At 38.8% G+C, this 21,623-nt stretch overlaps 3 protein-coding genes and 1 long non-coding RNA gene across 10 annotated transcripts in view; 2 read left to right on the top strand and 2 right to left on the bottom strand.

The window, feature by feature from the left end:
• Positions 1-21,623, top strand: part of Mitf (transcription factor Mitf) — a 108,194-nt gene that overhangs the window by 16,677 nt on the left and 69,894 nt on the right. Inside the window, exon 1 of one of the 3 annotated variants that reach the window (XM_086968042.1) lies at positions 17,101-17,244. The exons of the other annotated variants lie outside the window; for them this stretch is intronic. The gene's annotated coding sequence lies outside the window, so the exon portion shown is untranslated. Of the gene's footprint in view, positions 1-17,100; positions 17,245-21,623 lie in introns of those variants that run through there. 3 annotated transcript variants of the gene reach the window in all.
• On the bottom strand, positions 378-3,642 carry LOC111259865 (serine/threonine-protein phosphatase Pgam5, mitochondrial). Of its 2 annotated transcripts, none has more exons than XM_022832188.2 (5): positions 3,550-3,642; positions 2,714-2,963; positions 2,182-2,474; positions 1,843-1,928; positions 378-1,450 (listed from the first exon to the last, which is right to left on the bottom strand). In XM_022832188.2, the coding sequence occupies exons 2-5, from the start codon at positions 2,948-2,950 to the stop codon at positions 1,275-1,277; spliced, it is 792 nt and encodes a 263-aa protein (XP_022687923.1). In that variant the 5' UTR covers positions 2,951-2,963; positions 3,550-3,642; the 3' UTR covers positions 378-1,274. The 2 variants fall into 2 exon arrangements, with proteins under 2 accessions (XP_022687923.1, XP_022687922.1); XM_022832187.2 differs by having other exon boundaries at positions 1,704-1,928; positions 3,550-3,640.
• LOC147753571 (uncharacterized) lies at positions 3,634-4,247 on the top strand. The gene is made up of 2 exons (XR_015310770.1): positions 3,634-3,676; positions 3,875-4,247. It is a non-coding gene; the product is annotated as an uncharacterized LOC147753571 (long non-coding RNA).
• Positions 4,598-16,447, bottom strand: LOC111259867 (uncharacterized). Of its 4 annotated transcripts, none has more exons than XR_015310765.1 (4): positions 10,781-16,447; positions 7,887-8,264; positions 7,064-7,224; positions 6,215-6,351 (listed from the first exon to the last, which is right to left on the bottom strand). XR_015310765.1 is itself a non-coding variant. In XM_022832191.2 (3 exons), the coding sequence occupies exons 1-3, from the start codon at positions 10,926-10,928 to the stop codon at positions 6,206-6,208; spliced, it is 672 nt and encodes a 223-aa protein (XP_022687926.1). In that variant the 5' UTR covers positions 10,929-16,436; the 3' UTR covers positions 4,598-6,205. The 4 variants fall into 4 exon arrangements, 2 of the variants coding, with proteins under 2 accessions (XP_022687926.1, XP_086824169.1); XR_015310766.1 differs by having other exon boundaries at positions 6,266-6,351; positions 7,035-7,224; XM_022832191.2 differs by lacking the exon at positions 7,064-7,224 and having other exon boundaries at positions 4,598-6,351; positions 10,781-16,436.

The following is a 21,623-nucleotide window of genomic DNA, read 5'->3' as shown; positions in this document are numbered from 1 at the left end:
CAAGGTTGCTTCTCTGAGGCTCCATTAATATATTTTAGGTACGAGCTTCCACAATACATAGTACCCACCATTTATATCGCATTACTGTCTAACAGTGTATTTCGGATGACTGAACGGACTCTATCTCGTTGACTCACTTATTAATTTCTACAATAGCTAATGATAGCAAGCTGGAAGCCCGTAATATTCCCCTGCAATTTGTTTTTTGAACTAGGAAGTTATACTCTAAAGCTAAGTGCGCTGTAATATGCGAAGGAAGACAGGATGTAGGCACTGCTCAGTATACTTACACTGGTCAGGAGTTAAGAACATTTACAATTCGTTAAGTGCGAATTGTCGATAGGAAACCACAGTGTCAACGAACACAATCGCTTGAATCGAATGGTCCCTCTTATAGCAAATCATTTATTTAACGAAAGATCACAGAGTTCGCATAAAGAAGGACGGAGCATTGGTTTGGCGGGATGCTCCACAATGCACGTATATAAATTGTTGATGTCCATTTGAATCATCATAAGTTTCGAAAGTGCGTTTTATGGGTCTCACCTTAGTACGACTCTTGTTCCTGATCTAATTATTTATTGTAGAACTATAATTAGTATGAAGCTTCCAATATAGCTCCGCGTAAAAGCGTAATAAAATGTGCATCTTACTCCATACAAATGTCATTCATGTTTATCCTCTACCGTTCATGCGCGTCACTCAAAATACTTTTGTATTGGGATGTCACTGAGAAGCGAGAATCGTCGTTTAAGCCACGTATAGACATGATTACAGACATAACTCCATGGCGTGCCGACTATTGGCCAAAAAAAAAGTCGGAAAATATCTGTTAAGTTAGTAGCTATTCCTAGTTATCAAACCATTTTCTAACTATTTACATATCAACTTCAATGAGTACATGGAATACAATTTGAGAAATTGGCTAGTTGCTCTTCGTGCAGGACTGTAAAATTTTAGCCGACTAATTGTGAAGATCTAATATCGAACCTAGCAACCACAACTCGAGGTAGTTCGCCATGGTTCTTTCTTAGAGCACATGCTTTTTTTACCATCCTGAAAGGCATATGCCACGGATTCGACATTATAAGAGATGTATGTATATATATATACATACATGACCATGGCGGGCAAATGTTTTACAATTGCTCAGTTGACCGCGACAATTCTTATAAACTGTGCATTACGATCTTTTGGTCGTTTTGTTTACAACGATTGACTAGTGAACGTTTTTAAACGGCGTGCAATTATCGCATTAGCTAGTTCACTGAAAGTTAGCTTGTTTTTCTACTGCTTTTGCAAGTTCTCGGGCATGAAGCCCGTTTCACCGATAAATCTCGCCACGACCCTTCCCGATGGTTTGATCTCGATGTGAGTAATGGAACCATGTTTAATGGAAAACCGCAACAATGCGTCTTCAGGAATCTGCAGAGCGCGACAAATGAAGTATCTGAAATAGCATACAGTTGTAAGTAAAGTGGGGAAAAAGTATTTGGCTATATTACCTTTGTTGAAATTAATTCTTCTTTGATTCTCTTCTTTAATACTCCTTCCGCTACTCTGTGTGCAATAAATATGTGCGAAATGATTGCTTCGATGCGCATTACAGCTCTTTTCAAAATACCATATCTTACATACCAGATCTGTAGCACCATTATTTTTAACAGTGCTTGAATTCCCATGAATAATTTCACCTCATTTACCTGATGACGTTTGCGTGACACACAAGCAACAGTCTCTCGGTTCTTTCTTGAGTTGGCTTTGCCCGATAGAAATATTTTCGAAAACCCGCTTCAATGCGGGCCCCGTCCTGGAAGAATATTGAAGGTTCACGAAATTTACCTGATTTCGGTTCTGAGGAAGCGGGTAAACCTTCTCGCAATAAATCCGTTGTAACTACCTTTTCTGTCATTTCTGGTGGCAATTCCCTGTAAATTAAAAAGCTTTCATAGGTCATTCATTAAGTCAAAGATTGTATTAACCTATTTAAAAACTTCGCCCGACGCCATCTCAAGAGTGATTTTCTCGATTACAAGCGTTGCTTAAATAGATGATTTAAAATTCTATTTTAGTATAGGAATAATGCAAAAACAAAACATCAACTAACTGTGCATTGTAACAAAACTGTGCATTGGCACATTTGGTTCGTATTTTCGATTCTGCTGATCAGCGTGCACTTACTTCAAGATGCAATCGCCCGTTTCTCGCGCCCTAGTCATCGTAGAGATTATAATTTTGTCGAACGTTAATCCTAACTCCTGGAGTCGTTTTCCCGCAAGTGTTGCTTGCTCTTTGCCTTTTTCAGTTAAATTTCGTAACGCATCGTGTTCATTATCTTGGTTATATTCTCCATGCCGAACAAGGTAGATATGACGCGATTTATATGGAATTTTGCACTCGTTGATCGGACCTTCGGCCTTAGAATAGATTTCGGCTGGGTCCCTACTGTCCCAATTAAAGTTCCAGTTCTTTCTCTGCAAGCAAGCGTAACAAGAAACGCAAGAGCAAACAAAATATATAATCTGAGTAATAAGCGAATTTAAGGTTATACCAAATAGCCAAAAAACAGGCTCTGAAAAAATATTATGACACAATAGTGTATCAGCGGTTTAAACAGAGTTTATATTGTTTAGTTTGACAACTTGATCCTCTGTCAGATGCTACATGGGAGCACAACATACTCTGGTTGCTTCTAAAGCAACCAATACCTTACCTCATCGTGTATATGCGCACGCAGACCTGTCTCGGACGATTTTGGTAAATGGCCATAAAGACGGACGCGGTGATGAGGGACCTTCTTATGATCGTGAAAAGGACAAGGTTTAAGAGTAGTTTTAGATGATCTAACTCCATCAACCTCTTCATGGTGTTCTAAGCATGTCCACTTCTTGTAGCCGAGTAACGCCGCCATTCCCAGACCGACAAGCGACCCCGCAACTTTCGTTAACATGTTGTTTGCAAACCTTAAATTACAAACACAGTTACTCCACACACCACATAGTGACATCATTCCTATCAATTCAAGGGTTGATTGGAAATATTACAGAATTAGAATAACTTAAAAGGGCCGAGATTAGGCAAATAGTACTAATCAACTTAAGGCTTCTCCAACTGAATCATTCAAATATTGGAATCGCTACCTATAGCAATAGTAAACTAACTGACAAAACTAGCCTACTATAGACATACTACAGTCTCGTTTCGTCGCATAAAAATACTATAAACTTATCTCATTTGTAAACATTGTTAGAACAATTTAACCTATAAAAAATAACGCATTTTCTGTCGAACCCATCCAAAAATATGTCTCGTATATACACGATTGCTTTAGTCGATGTTACCCTTTTACATGTTGCAAATAATACGCTTTTATCAAGCTCATAGTACTTCGCGCATTTGTTCGCCTTATCACTTATAGCTTTTAGCTATATTTTAAAATTTTGGCCATATTTTAAAGAGTCTGCTCAGTTAGCGTTATACATATCATTGAAATTGTATTATATATTCTTACAGGTGACATACAAATTAACTAAACACCTGAACACGTACCGCTCAAATAAGTCGAAAAAAAACGCTAGACAGTAGATCGGTACTTCTAGACAATTGTGCCGGCGCTTTAGTGTTTGTTTACTTGTTAGACACTAGCAGACGGCACAGCTATTGCGAACCTAGGAAAGTAAGTAGGATTATCTCAAATTCGGCCATTGGACTTCGTAAATTATTGACCAAAGCTTATTTATTTATAATTGTTGCTAGCTGATAGCTGAATATCAATAACAACAATAACAAAAATTAAACGCTTTGGCGTTATTAACAATAACAGCTTGACACCAAAGAAAGGCTCAATTAGCGCCGGTCTGTCATTTTTAATTAGATTTCAGGTAGTTTCACCTATATGATCAGCTGCAAATTGGACCTATTAAACAACTTACCTTTATAACTGCGCCGTACTTAAGCAGCACGGCGATGCACAACGCGAATCTGAACGCGTACGAAAACGCTCCGTAACAATTGCAACAATCAATATTAGGTGCCCGCATACATTATCAGTATTGTTATCTCAGACCGTCGTCTGATTTAACATTCGTGTCGTACGCCGCCCAAATAAACGGGGCTATTAGCTCAGTGGATCATCTATTAATAATAGCTCAATAGTGAGCACGTTGCATAATATTGGACAAATGTGCTTGCTTATTTTGGTAGGTTGAGTAATGGTTAACAGTGGTAACATAGTCGCTGTGAGACTATTTTTTCTGATGTTTTATGTCCGTTTCTACTGAGACAGGGTAAAAATATTACCAATAGTGTAATATAGTGATGAAAAACTGTACATCATGCGGTATTCAATCTTATGGGCTCCCGTACAGGCGTCTCAAAGCTCTCGAAACGACTGCGGTGACACCTCTTTCTTGCCGCAATTGTAACACACATCTTAATAAAAAAATGTCTTTTCATACAAAAACATTAAAACGAGGAACTGATGTGAAAAAAGTCCCTGATGAACCTCAGATGGACTTAGAAGATATGCTTATTCGTGACGCAGTGTCTTCTCATGCGAGAATGTTTTTAAAATGAACAATAACGGACGAAACACGCGTTAGCAAGGAGGAAGGCTTTATTATTTATACTTGACAATGCTACACTGCATTTTACGCTGCATCGCGTTTTCTAAGAGCTGTTCTTTAGACTACAATTTAATCTAGATGCAGAGTAGACTTCACCTAAAGGGAAGCAGTTTCAGGCATCATTATTGTATCATATAGGTAGACTTTTTTCCACTGAACAAATCGTAGACTGTTTGATCTCCCCCTATATGAGTAGATAAATACAACATTTTTTCTCGTCAAGGCTCGGGCTAACGTTATTGCCCCACACAGATGTCGTTCGGCACGCCGATGGCTATTAAAATATTTGCATGTGCATCCATGCATCTTTTAAAAAACTAAGAAATGCTGAAAGCTCATTTCTGATTAAACTGACCTGTTTTTTTTTCATTCAGATTTAAATATTTGTTTGTTAGTGCAAGGGCTTAGTAACAAAGAAATCTACATCCACCGTAAGGGACACGTTTTTACAAGCCAGTTTATGTATGGAATAACTTGTTCATATGACATGTACAGCATGATCCTTGGAATACAGTGGAGGAGCTAGTTTTATAGTAGATTACAGGGGGAGCTTGTTAACTTTCATGTTTTCCCCTCTCCACTTGCAGAGTCGTTATGCATTAACGGTGCCTCCTGTATCGGTCTGATGTTCATAACGTTGTCTGCTATTTCACACAGTCAATAAAAACATAAGCATACGACATAATATACTTCACATTTCCAAAAGATAGGAAATACGCTGAAGATTTCTCTCAAATATCTATCATAGATTTGTTAGTGGAGTTGCCGTGGAGAACAGAGCGCCTCGGGCCATATCTGAATGCCCGATTTCAATTATTTTATTTAGAGCATGCGGCGTTGCTTGGAGACACTTTGTCCCACGATCATTAAGTAGCTGTTAAATTGATAATACTGCATATAGCTTACAAATTATTTATTATAGCAATATTATACATGTGGTCCTACCGACTTCTAAGAGATAAATCATTTCTCCGAGATTTTTGCGTTTCCTGGTACTACCACAAAATTAAATCAAATATAGCATTATTTTGAGATGACGCTTTTCTGTAGACGCCTGTTAATTTGTTTAGACGTGCTGTCGGGAGAAAGCCTTATAAATGTTCCAATATTGTTAATGTCCGACACACTAATAGGGAAATCGTGACTAAAGCTCCGGATATATTTGATATACCACAATTGCATCTGAACACCCTACCGCGAACACAACCATATACGCAGTCTTTACCATAGTGTTCTCGGATACGACAGTGCTTTTTTCAGTATAGATTATTTGTTTTCAAAATACGGTCACGTATATCTACGACCTTCATTTCCTAAATCGAGAAAATCGTTCTGGTTAGTCCCATGACATCAATGGCCTCGCTTAGAAAAATGATTGTGGTTAATCCTAAATTACAATAATATTCTGACTAAATTTTTGTTTGTCTTATAAGAGGAACGCTATTAAGGTATTGAAACAAGGTCTAATCGGTCAAATCATAACACATGATACCGTGGCAAGCACCCTGTTTCTTGGCCATATACAGGTACTGAGATAATAACGGCCCATATAAATGAACTATTCATAATATACAGATTGCCTACATCGGCTGTGCCGGCGGTTGTCGATGCCATGCGCTTGGCGTGGAAAACGTTGGCTGGGTGTTCAACAGGTAAGCGGGAACGGCTAAAACCGTGGGGTCCTCCACTCCTCTTGCCATTTGAAGCTGATACAGGGCCACGTTTACTAAAATCATTATACAAAACAACAAGCAAAACGAATTAATAGGTTGACAGGCTGTTATTATTCCCATACTATAATTTACTTTAAAAACCCGAACTTTATTATCACTGTTGAATTTCCACTGAAAGTATATTTAGGAGGAACCTATTTGATTACCATACTTGACAGACCATCGGCTCCATGACAGCTGTCTCAATAGAGAAGGTTAGGCTTTTTACTGATAATAGTCATGTTTGAATATATTAGGTATGAGAAGCAGAGTCAAAATTGAGTAAGTAGTTTTGGTGCACTATATATAACTAGTGCACCTGAAATAGGATGCGGTAATCCATATTATTGTGAGATAACACTACTGGGTGGCTAGACAAAACTGCACAAGCCTCAATCAAGTAAAGCCAAGTTGTCCCTTTTAAAAATTGTCGCACTAAAATTATCTGTGCCACCTTTTTTTACGTTTGACAACTTCAGAGTTGTAGGTATAAACTTTCATTCTAGTTTAGTTTGTTCTTGAATTTATCGATCGCCCTGCAGTTTTCTTTTCAGGGTATTTGGTAGACAAAGTAGCAGGGAGTCTAGATCTGGTGAATACACGAGCTAAGAGGATACAAGCATCGAGTTCTTTGCGATATAGGTATCGTCGTAGTAGTCAGTGTATCATCGTACCGAAAAACTCACAATCTGTTTACCTAAACATTCAGACTTGGGACAACCTTACGCATTTTTATTACTACTCGCTAAAGCTCCTTTATGACGGTAGAACCATTCGGTATGGATGCATAATGCATAACTCCTCAATAGTTGAAGAACACGGTGCAAGGAAGCCTAGTTTTTACGGAATGCACCACGGGTCGCGGTAATACACTCAAGTCTTATCTCCTGTAATCACACATTGGAGCCAATCCTCTCATTTAGTGCGTTAAGGCTTTTTTTTGGAGTAATTGTTAGCGGATTTCCATTTGTTGCAAGTTCAAGCTTTGTGGTATAATGTTGACGATGAATCCGACATGGCTCATTTGATATCCGCAACGTCTCTGTCTGAAAGCGATTTGGTGAAGCTCCAGTAAAGTTGTTTTTGTCATTGTACGTTTTTGTTCGTACTTTTTTCGCCACCCTCACTGTGACAGATCGTCCGAAACGTTCAACGCTCTTTTATACGCTGCGAAACCGTTGGCTTTTGACACCGTTTAAAATTATTTGAGCACAGAAGTTTATTAGATAGAGGACGATGCACGCTCTATGATATTAATTTCATTTAAAATAAAAAATAAAACAAAAAAACACTTATAAAAACATTCAACGCGCTTGGAAAATGAAGAGCACACGTTTACATGCCTGTATGTAGCAGACGCGCAGACGAGAGTAGCGCCGCAAACCCGGTCAAATTATTGATTCGCTGATATAACAAGGTTATTATATCGACATAAATCGTCGCTACAAACGCATAGACAACAGACCAAGCAAATCGATAGTTAAGCGCTCATTCGGTATCAACATTATTATTGATGGAAAACGACAAACTAACTATAAATAATACTTACTTTCATTGCGAAATACGGGGCAGGGCAATTGGAGGTAGAACATTCCCGTGCTAAAGAACGTAGCCGTTGTAGCATCTAGATGGGAAAGATAGGAGCTCGTTGGTGACGCTACTCTGTCAGCGTCTGCCGTCGGCATCAAAGCTAACTCATCTTTCTTGACTTTGCGCTTTCTGGTAGCCTTTATAACTTTTCCGAGAGTCTCATCCGGTGGACAATCACAGTCCTTAGCGGGATATCCTTCTTTTGAGTTTATACATAATCTATGGATTGTGTGCTTCTTTTGTGGGCACGGCATGAGCTGATTTCCCTTAAGGGTAGCCAAACCACATCGCCGACATTTCGGCAAAAATGGAGCACGGCCGCGCTTTCGAATTTGGCCTGAAAAAACAAAAAATAGGACATACTATTTTATGCTACTTCGCCATTCACCGTGAAAATAGGCGAAGCAAAAAAGCGCGACCTTCCGGTGTCATTAATAGTGCAACGCGTAGCCAACTTATTCAATCAATGAGTCGCACGTACGTCGACCAATGAGCAAAAACACAATTGGTGGTTATTTCACAATGTGTGCTTTAGCGCCACTTTTTTCACCTTTGTGGTTTTTTTCCGTTCAGATCATGACTTTTTCTCGCAAATATAATCCAGGTACATAACAACTGTTCACAATCGATTACCCTTCAGGTTGGACGCTAATGAAGTATACGTCCTCACAGTGTGCACTTCCTGCGAAAACAGATTATTGACGACCGGAATAGTAATCGTTTAAGCTAGCATCCACTTGACTTGATAAAGGCATTTCGTCTTTGCCACGGGTACACTGCAAGTAGCATTTATTCTGCTTGTTTCGTTCCTTGAAAAGATTTGTTTTAACATATACACAGTAAAAATAACAATTTTTTCAAAAATGTAGAATATGTATATCTATTCTATAAGGTAATTATCGTTCCATTCATTAGAATAATATAATAAATTCAATCATCAACTAAAAGACATTGTTGATTCTAAATATTGAAAGAAAAGAGCGTATTAAGTTGCAAATACAAGACGCGAGGATTGTACAAAGGTGCCCTATGGAAATTTCATATACCATATACAATTCGTACGTTGCTTGGGTCTTCCAGGAGTGTGCAGCGTTAGCCTAAAGGTAAAGCCTCGTAGTAGAAGATCATATTTAGGTTGTGTCTATTAATTCAAAGAAGCTAACTAGAGTTTATTAGAAAACTAAGACGCAACAAAAAAAAGAAACACTATCTCAACAATATGTCCACCGTGGGACACGATCGATCCTGAATTTTATTGTGCAGCAATTTCGAGGCGGAACTATTATCGTAGACCGTAGTGCGGCCACACGATTTATATGTACAAACGCGTCATTCAGTTGAGAACATTTTTTGTAAGAGACATGTCGTATTACGGAGTTCGAATTAGTAATGATTGACTTTTGCAGCCACAGACCCCCAAGCCATCTAGTGGATCAGTAAGATTTCAGGGAATCCCTATTATGTACTTACGTAATGTAACTTACACTTTAAACCGTAAACGTCACTGACCTAGCACTTTGTCGCGAGATAGCGGTACCATATATGACACGGATGCGGATGCCTAGCTCTATTTCCGATGTTCGACAAAATATGAAAGCAAAGATTAGGCTCGACAGATAGTACGTAACTGTAGGTCTTATTAAGACGATTCATTGTTCGTTCAGAACTGTAATTATAAATGAGTCATTCCTTTCACTCCAAAGATACATCAGATCTCATTTATTGATAAACTATCACTACCATGTTTTATATCATTCGAAATTGAAAATGTTATTTTAGGCCTCATAAAAACGAATCTCAAAAATTATTTTATAGGCTTGTTACTAGATTTGTTGTAATGAGATTACATTTGCAATGCGTTTCCTATTTAATGTATTCCGTATGTATCGTTCAATTGTGGTAAAGCCTCTAGTATTATTTATGATAACACAAAATTTTACGCGTATAACGTACGTAGTAATGTAGCAAAAAAAAAAAGGGAAAATAGGTTGTTTTTGTGCTTAAAATTTAAATATTAGCAAATATCGCTTTGAGAAAACATGTTGCTTGAGAGAAAAGCATTATCACTTGTGTTCACTTTTATACTTTTCTTCTCATACGAGTGCGTTCGAGCAGAACAAGGTTCTATGCTTACTTGAGGATAGCTTTCACTGACTCAGTGAGTCTGATCTGAATCACGAAGAATTTACAAAATAACTTGCTTTTCATGTACATCTATTTTATATTCTTTTAAGAAATTCTTGGCGAATATCCCGTTAATATGCACATATTTTTTTGTATTCTGCAGAGTATTAAGAAATAGTCATAGACACAAACCATAAAACTGTGTCCCCAAACAGGTGTACCTGCTCCTGAATAAACAACAGTTGACTAAAATTATGCAATCGTCCCAGTAATCCTGAAGTTTGATGGTTAAGAAGAATATATGTTAAGATATTTATATTATATTATGTACATTTTGAAAACTTCCGGAAATTTTCACTTTACTTTCGTTTTATTATATCCATTAGTGGCTAACCCAGCTAGTGCACATCTGTAAAGTAAATAATAGGTTTTAACACTTCTATACTTCATTATTACAGCTTTCATCTTATAGCCTGTTACTGTTTGTTTACATTTGAAGACATAACGTTCGAAATAGTGGGTGTTGACTGCAAAGTCCAAATAGAATAATACTATAACTAGTTATTCGATCACCTCATTCGCGAAAATGTACCTCAAACACGGTTATTCAGAATCACGTCAATGTTAAATGAATGGAATTTGAAATTTTTGGCTGACACATTTTTATACATGTATAGCCAAGAACGATGATACAAAATGATGAAGGCTCACATATAAAGCGTTACTGACCGGATGAGGTGGATTCCTTGCCATTGGAGGTTCCCTCGCCTGACGATGTTCCAGGCAGAGGGTCTCCTACAACTAGCTGTTGCTGAAAAGACACATGTTGAATAATATCCGGAGACTGAACACCACTGCTTGGAACACTCATAGCCATTCTATTTTAGCTTGGGTGATCCACAACAATACCGTTCGCGCGTTCGAATGTTTGTGCTCTTACCGAGTGGCCTTTAAGCCACTGTGGTCACTGTTAAACAGATGCCGACAAAGACGTAAGCAACCCAAATAGACGCCAAGTGCAACCTCCTTTTCAAGCGCGCCAAATTTAAATAGTTTCGTAACAACTATTTCAATGGCGCCATTTCGCGGGACTTCCGACGACTAAAAAACGTCATAGAGTTTACGATAAAGATTATTAACGTAACAGGCAAACAAAGCTAGCAATCTACTGTATATTATAGCTGTGACCACAAAAAAGTTCCAGTTTGCTGAGCAAAATCAATCAATAAAATCCATCTTTTATTACCTAGTTTAAAGGAACGTGTTCGATGTACCGAAACCTGAAACATTCTCACTAAAGAGTAATTATAAAAGCAGATAAAGGTGACTAGTCTTCAAGAGACCACCTTAGATAGGCTCAAATTGTAGATTTGACGATTATGTGTTTTTGTCCTCTGCCCAGCAAGGTACCCGACAGTTAGTAAGCAGTACGCGTTTAGAAACACTCCTTTTAACTAGTACATCATAAATTATAAACTGAAATAAAAGCTGTCCTTAACCTATTGTGCCAGTTCTTTCCTTTTTTGTGCTTAATTTTCATACTTCATATACCTACTTAGACTGCTGTACCCCGCGCTGATGTATCTTTCTAAGGGAAATTATATGCCATTTTCCCAAGCTTCTCACAGATATATTTTACAGTACAATATGGAGTGTATGTACGGGCTGTTGATGGCGGTGTGGATGGTAACATGGAAATGGATGTTCAACATGTATAAACATAATGTGCGAAAGCAGCATCAGATTAATCTTGAATTATCTTTGATGCTGCTTCAAGCAACGCAATGTAGCACGATTTCCAATACCCTAATTTATTACACTTGCAAACACAATTTCAATGATGATAACTAGATTTCTACTACGTTTATCATTAATCAGTTACTTGTTAATTTAGGAAGAAGGCGTTGTAATAATTGCCACATTTGTTTTTTTCTACGGGATATTCATAAACGTTAAAAGAAAAACAATTTGCTGTTGGCTAAAGTGGTTTGTTACAAATGTGGGATGTTTTTTATACCTGCCAAAGAGAACAGAATGCTGGCGAAAGAAATTTTTCCATATTTACGTTGCCGTCGAAACATGCCTGATGCAACAAAAAATACTTAATAGAATGTTTTACACAGCTGATTCGGAAAAAAAAATAACACGTGCACCCACAATTTATTGGTTTGTCCCTCACTCAGTGTAAGCTCCTACTATAAATGGAGTGAAGTCTAGCAATGCTGAAGAACCAAATATAACTGTGAGGTAATGTCTGGCCCACTGTGGCGTAGTGGGTAACGTGTTTACCTGCTGAAGTTTTAAGATACGTTGTGGTATAGGTTCAAAACCTCGCGCAGACACCAAACATGGCTAAATTTCCGCTTATAGGCAATGCATCAGACGGCTGACCCTCAGCATGAAACGAAGTGTGTCTATGCCGATTTCGAATCTACAGCACCACGTGTTTTTACGAGCCTTCACATTTCTTTTCAAGTATAGCTGACTAAATGTTTCGAACTTTAACGTCCGGCACCAATGCTGGGCATTCCATTAGACCCTACTATACTTTTTACTACAAGCTTTCCAAAAGTGCTCCCTGTATGAGGCCCATATTTTGGTAGTACCCCATCGGAGTGTTTCACGGCTGAATTGCATTTGCAAATGGCACTAAAAAAAACACGTGAATAAAAATATTTTACTATTTAAAGAAACACAATAGTTGAGAAACAATTTTAGCAAACTCTCAAGAGTTGAGCGACTACGAGATGAAAAACTGCTTAAAGCAAAGGTGTGAAAGACAAAAACATTCAATATATATATTTTGAAATATAGTTTAATATTGATGTACATATATTATTCTTGAGTTCATAAAACGTTTGTAAGTCACCCTAAATTTATTTGTTTGAAAATTTATAATCTTGGTTATAGGATTTTATTTTGAAAAAATACTGGTATCTTGCTCTATTAAATCGGCACACAAGTAGTAATAAAGTGAGTTCCAAACAGCCAAATAAGTAAGGCCACTTATGGCCCTGATGACTGAAGGCACTCATTCTTCTGCTAGGGTCTGTTCTATGTGGTGTTCACGCCGTGAGCGTTTATTCTTTCGTAAAATTGTGCCATGAAACGATAGTGTCCCCTTTGTGGAACTACATTCTGGAACGCTTTAACATTCATTGGCGAGCTATACAAATTATGCCGAATGCAGAATGTGTCACGAATTTTCATCATTATTAAGTCATCATATTATTATTGATATATTCGACAGTCCACCCATAAAATGGTTGGACCATCACTTCACACCGATCTGTATAAAAAAAAAAATAATAATTCAGTAATTCGATCAGCATTAATGAAATACTGTATGATTTCTATTGTAATTTCTAGCTACGCTACTCGTCGAGTCCTATAATAATTATGAGATTTTGCTGCGACTCGCATGACATTTTTCTACACGGATAGAGTTCTATTTGATAGGAAGTAAATGGTCCCCTTTAACTAGATACACGACTCCGGCAACGCTTGCTCTGACTCGCTCCCTCCTGTCGAGGTTCTTCTTTCATAGAGAGGGTACTCGCGGTTAAAACGTACACCGAGAGACTGGTAAGTCCTGAATAGGAGTAGCGCTAAACGAAACTAAGTGAGTGGCATCGACTCCATGGATAGATTGCTATTGTGACCTGGTCCATTTTGTGGCGTTATCGCAGCAAGAATAGTTCCTACCGGAACATCATGCAAGAATTGCATTGCTGTAATTGAACTGTATAAGCTTGCGGTGTATCTAAGTTGTTGACGACGGCAGTGATCTTGCCGATTATGATAGGGGGTTCCTCCAAGGTAACAATCAACTGTTTCTAAAAGCGCCACTTTACCGGTTTGGACAAGTCTCTCAAAATGGCCTAGATACCTGGCAGCTCTAGAGCAATTGAACGACCAGTTGCTTTATGTTAGGCCAAACATGCACGAGCGGTACGATTGCAGATCGAGTGAAAAAAACTTTTTATGTTGCTTACAGTAGAATCTGGATCTGAAGAGCAGAATCGCCATGTGTCTTATGACGCACAACCCATCGATGGAGTGATGATTTGGTGACCTGCCGATTGCGCAATGGTCTCCCGTCGGAGATTATACCACACCAAAAACCTTGAGAAGTGCTCTTTTCACGAAACAAGCCCCAGGTGACTGGATACCGCGGCAGTGAGTGGGTTTCCCTTTAGCGAGCTGCATCCCCTTAGAGGACTGAAACTGTACATCCTTAGTACATGAGTCGCTTTACAAAATCCAGATTGATCAGATGACTCGGGCCAACGGGTAGATAGTTGAATATGATCTGTCATTTTTGACGATCTCACGCTTATGTTATTTGGTGATGTAGCATATGGTAGGTTCTGTCATTTGTGTTAGGTTAAGAGAAATAAAAGTGGATAACCTCTTCGGCATGACCTTCGGTTACAAACGTCATCACCTCTTTGTGGTATCAAGCGAAAGTTTCCGGATTGTGGAGTAACGAGCATCACGCCACTTGTCTTCCATGCGACATGACACGGTATCAAGACTGCTAGCCAGTTAAACGAGGGATGCTATTTTTGGCATGCTGAGCATGTATGACTCACCGTCCTAAAATAACGTATCATAAAATTGCTTTGCTACATTTCGCTAACAGCATGTTCGAAGGCGAATCTTGATTACCGATAGCCTTTAGCGACCACAAACGCTCCGTAAATCGCGCTGGCTTTATGATTGATGCGACACAGAAGACCAGATACACGCCGCATATTTGTACTCGTTTGCAGACAGAACCAGCTACGATCCACCCGCATCTCTCTACGTTTCGGGTCCGGTATTGCCGTTAGACGGCTGGCCCCCAACACGAAACGAACTGCGTGCATGCCTAGGTTTGAACCTAGACCACAACATGTCCCTTTGATTACACACCCGTTACACACTAAGCTATCATGCGGACAAGCGTTTCCCGTGGCCACTGCTCCATTTGTAGCATCCTGCAGTGACCTCTTGCACACCATTCTGTGACATTGATCCATACTGATAAGTGTTGCAGGTATTTCATGGTTGGAACCATTAGCCCGGACTTAATCAGCAAGAGTATGTGACGCTTCGAAGGCTCGTATGCTTTGTTTGTCAAACAGTTACTTGGCAGGTTAACGTCAAAGTCATATGCGTAAGTAAACACATCTACACAAACGCAACTGTCGAAATAGCTAGTCAGGCAGATACGATACTTCTATGTAGTAAACGCATTAGAACTAGAAAATGCTTGACTCCAACTAGTTTGTTGATCTTTGTCGTCGATACAAAGCAGAGCGCACCGTCCAGATCGAGGGCGCTGACATACGTGGATTGCCGTGAACTATCTTAGCCGTTGCCATCATAGGTAGTGAAGATGCTGTTGTAACGGTTGCTGAAGTCGACTGAAGCTGCTGATGACCATTGCGGGAATGCATAGCGGTTCATGTTTGCGGCTCCGACAAACACGGCATAAGGGTCTAGGACCCTTGGCAGTTTCACCGTAGGAGTATCACGGACTTTCACAGACTACGTATCGGTTCTTCTGTTAGAACCCTATACGTCGCGGTTAATAATTCAGTTGACGATTGATGAGACGCGTTGTTGTAGAGAAGGTACGGCCGCCAGTGCTCTCGCGTGGCGGTAGCGGTTGAAATCTGATGCGTTCTTCGTAGTAAATGACTTATTGTTTGTCGAGATACGTTCCCATTGAAACGTTGACCTTACCGCTGTTACAGCTGACGGAAGTGCTGTGCTTGCGCTGGAAAACTCTCATTATGTTCGTTATACAAAAGGGAAACTTATTTTTTGTGAATGGTGTACTGTTGGGGGTAGACTAACAGCGTACAATAGAAATTAAAGCATCTTAGTAGTCTATTCCCTAGACATTTTCCAGCTGGGGATCTCAGTGCTTACGACGCGTTGCCCTGTGACGTATTTGGAACAACCAGCTGATCATGCCGTGTGTTATCCTCAAATTCAGAGGATACTAGAAGTTCGGGTACTGCATGGCACACAGCAGCTTCAGGTGTAGGTGGAAACTGTTGCAGTTCAGTATAGAGGTATTTTATTGACTCCAATGCAGCTTGCACACGGTTCTTAACAGCTTACGAAGGCCTTTCATATAAGCCGGGCGCACTTTCGGGATGTCCATCAAACGAGCCATAATTTTTACGTTCAACGTTGTTTTGAGCGAAACGATCATCAAGCAGCTGTAATGTAACATTGTGATTTGCACTACCTATGCAGGGATTTCACATAAGAGCCTAGCAAAATCACACAAATATTTCAACAGCATGACGAGACAGTCACGCTGGTTCGTATCGAAATCCAATTGTTAAATTGCCCTTTCTATAAGCGATGGCTAGCTTCTATACCATCAAACAACTCTGGTACAGTATTAAATAGACACAGTGGTTTGACAGACGATTGGCTTGGCCTCCATCTCTTACTCGCTGTTAGGAGAGAGGATCTCGATGGAGTGAGCCGGCGTCACAACTAACAACACTCTGCGCGGATGATACGGCGACCCTCTGCTGATCCCACAGGCATTGAATGTTGACTTTGGTCGTATCATTATATTTAGCAGCAGCCTCTATATGTTGTTTAGCTTCTTCGTCTGGCACGGAAGGGTGCCATTGGATCTCATTGTCAAGGGCATTCGTTCCTCTTAGGACGCAACTCAACCACTGACTGCATTCGATTGCCTTCGGTGACGGTGATATAGGAGCCTGCTGCGTCACCGTTTTTCGTTACCAGTTTTTAGAGTACGATGTGCTTGCGTCGACCGTTAGAGAGTTTATTCATATCGCTTGTTGGCAGGTCGTTTTTTTGTTGGGCTTTTGCTCATGATGGCCCGTGCTGGGCTCTCATGTTGCATTCCTGCACACACAATCACACAAGGCCATAGATCCTTCCAGTTACACAACGTCAACGTTTTTCACATTAAAACACACCCCAAGGATGAGGGGTTCTTCTCAGTTTACCTTCGGTATAGTTCGATACGCACTCTGCTCTCATAGTGGTACTTTAGCACCATTCGGCTGTCGACTACAACGCACAAGCATATGCAAGCTGGCACATTGTTAAGTGGTCACTTGTCGCATTGCTGTTTGGACAGTTTCATAGTTCCGAGGGCACTTACATTTCTCCGTGCGCAAGACAAGGTTAATTCCAAACGATCACAAGTAAGGGCATTTTAGCAAATTTGTGAAGAGATATTGAAAAACGATTTGTTCAGTTACCATTTTGTTACGACAGTGATCTGTGATCAACTAATGGAAAGTTTCATACCCGGTTTATCTTTAATCAACGACACATTTTCCCGCTGAAGTTTTCCCTATGTGGTATTTTCGCCATGGCTGTTTCGTCTTCCCTCAAATTGTGTAATGAAGCAATTGTGATCCTTCTGTGAAATTATATTTTAGAATAGCTTAACCATCCATTGACGGGCTAGACGAGTTATGCACAGTGTGTCACAAATGCTTATAAATATCAGGTAGGCATATTATGACTGATTGATTTGAGTGCCTGAACATCAAGACAGAGGCCAACGTCTTTACGTGATCGTATTAGAAAAAATACTTTCAAAGACACTCTGGGTAGGCAGATTGTATGTAGATTCACATATTTACACCGCTCGTACGACATGTTCAATTCCGAAAGGGCGAACAAGGTTCCTAAACGATTCTTAACGAATGAATACATTCAGTATGTAAATATCAACGTGCCGTGGTCATAAATTACATTTTCTATGTATACGTATTATCTAAAAAAGGCTAGTAGAGAATAAAAAAAAAGCAGCCTAAATAAATAACTTTCGCTGTGAGAGACTGTTATTTCAGAGTACGGAGATTGTGTTACAGTAAGCAGACGATGATTCCTTTTTTTGTCATTATTGATTAACTGTTTGGCTTATTGATTCTGGCGGTAAGAGAGCCTAACATGTTTTCTGGCAGGATTGATAACCATAAATCTCTTCTGGTCATGTAAAACTAGATGTGAGAACGTCTTACGAAATTGTACAAAAGCTTCTTTGAGAACAAAACAAATCAACTGGCTTATAAGAGCAATTATATAATAATAATAATAATGACAGTAATAAATGCTATGACCTCTTTTATATTGTCTTCAGTAGCACGCAAAATGGCGAAAAAGTTCTTTGGTTATTTTGTTTATTGAAATTTATTGAACAACTCTAAAGTTGTAGAAGCATAAAGTGTATGGGTAATCAATGCACATCTGTACACAACAATATAATAAAGCTAATGAATGAAAAAAAAAGTCAAATTTAATTCTAATATTTTACAGACACACACACAAATTGGACACACACAGTTCTCTTTGACGAAACAGCCCTTGCTAATGTGTAATGCTAGTTAATGTTAGTAAAAAATTTGAGTGAATCTGTGATTTTGGTTAGCAGAAAAGCTTAGATAAAAAAACAATAGATATTAGACGTAATGGCGATAATACCATTGTCTCAATGGCTCACATTGGGACTCACTTTGCTGACAAATTAAAATAATAAATGACTATTGTAAAAAAAATAATAAAAAGTTGTGATAATCATAGCATGTCGAAGTTGTTTTTGTTGCATTGTCGAAGTTGTGTTGACAACTTTCATTGACGATAGAACGCCTTTCTTGCGCAACGATTTGTTGATAATATGCGTACGTTTTTCTGCTACACTGTTTGATAAATGTTGCGGTACGGAACAATAACGAGGTAACATCGGGTCTGAGAAATGAGATGTTTGAAACAAACCGTTTACGTTAAGATCAAACACGTAAAACTAGTAAAAAAAATTCATAATTAATATTTATCATAATATATATTAATTATTTTGTATGTATTATAGTGTTACAACTGTGTTGTTGAAAGCAAGCGACCGCAAAAGTTCTATCCGCTTAATTGTGTTGCAGATGTCAATCAATGTATTAAACTTTGTTGCTACTATTCTCCCCTTCCATTGTTTTTCTACACATTTTGACAAATGATATTAGTGGCAGAACTACAGATGACGCTTGTGAATCGCATACATAAAAATCAGAAATTGCAGTTAATTTATACTGGCAATGTAAGAAAGGGACCGGGTGTCGTTTCTTAAAGTCCCGCCATGGACACAGTTACCTTGATCAGCAACGTTTATACCGGGTCGCTCGGAAGATGTCAGGGAGGAGAGCATTAACATTGCTCCGGATATAAACGTAGCCAACTTAAGTGACAGACCAGGTACTGTCTGATACGTCAAGGTATGACGAACACCGATAATGATTTTTATCTTCGACTGTAGATAATTGTACTGTATTTCTCTATCTAAACAAAAACAAGATATTAAGATAAATTAGAACTTGTTGTCAAATAAGTTTGATCTACAGCATCATTAACTTTATGGGTTTATCGTCTAGGTAAGTTGGCCAACAACAGTATTGTATTAAGAAATTTATTAGTAATGCATTGCAGACAATATAGGGCGTTTATTCAAACTGTGCATGCTTAATCTTACCTGTGCGTCCATAGGCTGAACCAATCGAAGACGAACAATCAGTATATGTAGCTAAAAAAAAAGGTTTAGTTCAGCCCGTTTGAAACAAAAACGACGATATCAGATACAAGTTAGCGGCACTGCTATCTCTGAGTAAATAGATCCGGCCTGAAGAGAGAATGCTGTGTTGTTATTTATGTTTTGTCGGCTGTTGCAGAGACACATAATTGAAAATTCGACTTTGCATCACCGTTTATAGTCTTCAGTGAGAACGCGTTTGTACCGTTACGGTGCTACTATAAGCATTTTCCTATATCTGCTTAGGTTGATAATAGGTGTTTCTGGCAAATTATTTTCAAAACAAAAAAAATATTTTGGCAAACTTTGTCTTTGTCAATGATCTTCTATCTTTAATTTAATCGGTTTGTTGGTACGAATTTAAGGTCTGGAATATCTTGTTAGATTTCGAAGGTTAGGTACGCTGTCTCAGCATACTATTTTGTGTTTTTCATTGAATATACCAAGGCACATTTTTACAGTTAACTTAATTATCCCAGGAAACAACTTCGACGTAATTATGAGGGTAAGAACTCCCTGAATAAAACAGCTGATCACGCTTGTGGCCAAATAGAGCTATGCGGGTATCCCGCAATTGTAAAGCGGACGTAAACAAGCCTCGTGTTAAATATTCGGTTATATATTTAGAGAACATCGTCACGGAAATGACTTTGGTTCGATCACAATACCATTGAAGTAAACTCTCTAAATGTTCCATCATATGATATGCTAGGCCAAGAAGCATCTAAATAATATAACAGACCTAACCTAACTATTACATTACATCGAATATGAGCTACATTTATTCAGTGTATCAATATCCTACCTGTAAATATTTTGCTAACATTATCAAGCTATCATAATCGGATAGATATATATATATGTATATTTTTTTTTAATGAATAATAAGCGCACTGTGCTACATTTAATAGGGCATACCCGCTTGATTAGATCTATGTGAATATAAAGTGCCCTCAATACGACTATTCTAAATAAAAAACGTATTTGCGTTCGTTAATAATGCGATACACTAGCTGCATAAATAGAAAATCATTATAGAAAATAGTTTTTCTTTCTTTTTTTTTAAAAGAAAATTCAAACGTCCTGATCAAATGCTGGTCAGCACTTGTAAACGTACAATACCAGTTCCATAGCGCTTTACATAACGATTTCTAGCGGACGACCTATCGCTGTGGTCGCAAACTGATTGCGCGATCAGAAATTGCTCATTGATCCATCATATGTGTACATGCCGAAATTGAGCACGGTCAAAATAGCAGCCGCTTTGTTTGGTGGCAAGTTGATGAAGAACCTTTGATCCATCTTTACCTCGGTCTTGAGCACTGAGCTTGTCATTATCAAGTCTTTTTCCCTACTTTTCACCACTAGATTGTGTGGAGGCGCGTTGACAGAGGAGGTGCTTGGCTGGCTTTGGGGCCAGAACGGGCGCACTATAACAGAATCAGCTATCGAGTGGCCGTTTACTTGCGTCATTGTCAATGTTATATTCAACTAGCATGCACCTCTTGTTTTACGTTTTGTGTATGAGTCTTAATCTTTCTAAGATTATCCATTTGTCTACCCGCCCCGTCGTATCATGATTTAGTATTTCTGAGGTTGTGCGTCTCGTTAAAAGTAAAAAATTGATTACATTTGTTTGATAACGCGGGTATCTAGAAAAAGCAGGCAAAGACAGTAAGCTATCAATTGAGAACTTATCTGCGCCACGGGATCAAGATTCGAATCGTTAAGGTTTTTTTTTTGCTTCCGTACCATTGATACTGTAAACGTAACCTGGGTAAGATCGAAAATATGGCCTGAACTTACTGCAAAACGATTTCACTAATACCATTGCGTTAAATGCGGTGGCGATGTTCATGTGTTAGCGACGTTATAAGCGGCAGAATCATCTGGGAAATTTTGCGACCGATCGTCGAGTTCACGTCCTTGATTCTAGAACGATTTACACACCACGATTGCTTAACAATCGTTGTATTTTGTAAAATTAATAATACGACGCAT

This window comes from Varroa jacobsoni, unplaced genomic scaffold (genome assembly GCF_002532875.2).
Source record: "Varroa jacobsoni isolate VJ856 unplaced genomic scaffold, vjacob_1.0 scaffold_375, whole genome shotgun sequence".
Classification (NCBI taxonomy): domain Eukaryota; kingdom Metazoa; phylum Arthropoda; class Arachnida; order Mesostigmata; family Varroidae; genus Varroa; species Varroa jacobsoni.
Note: the sequence above shows the minus strand (reverse complement) of the source record. Positions and strands in the feature narration are given on the sequence as shown.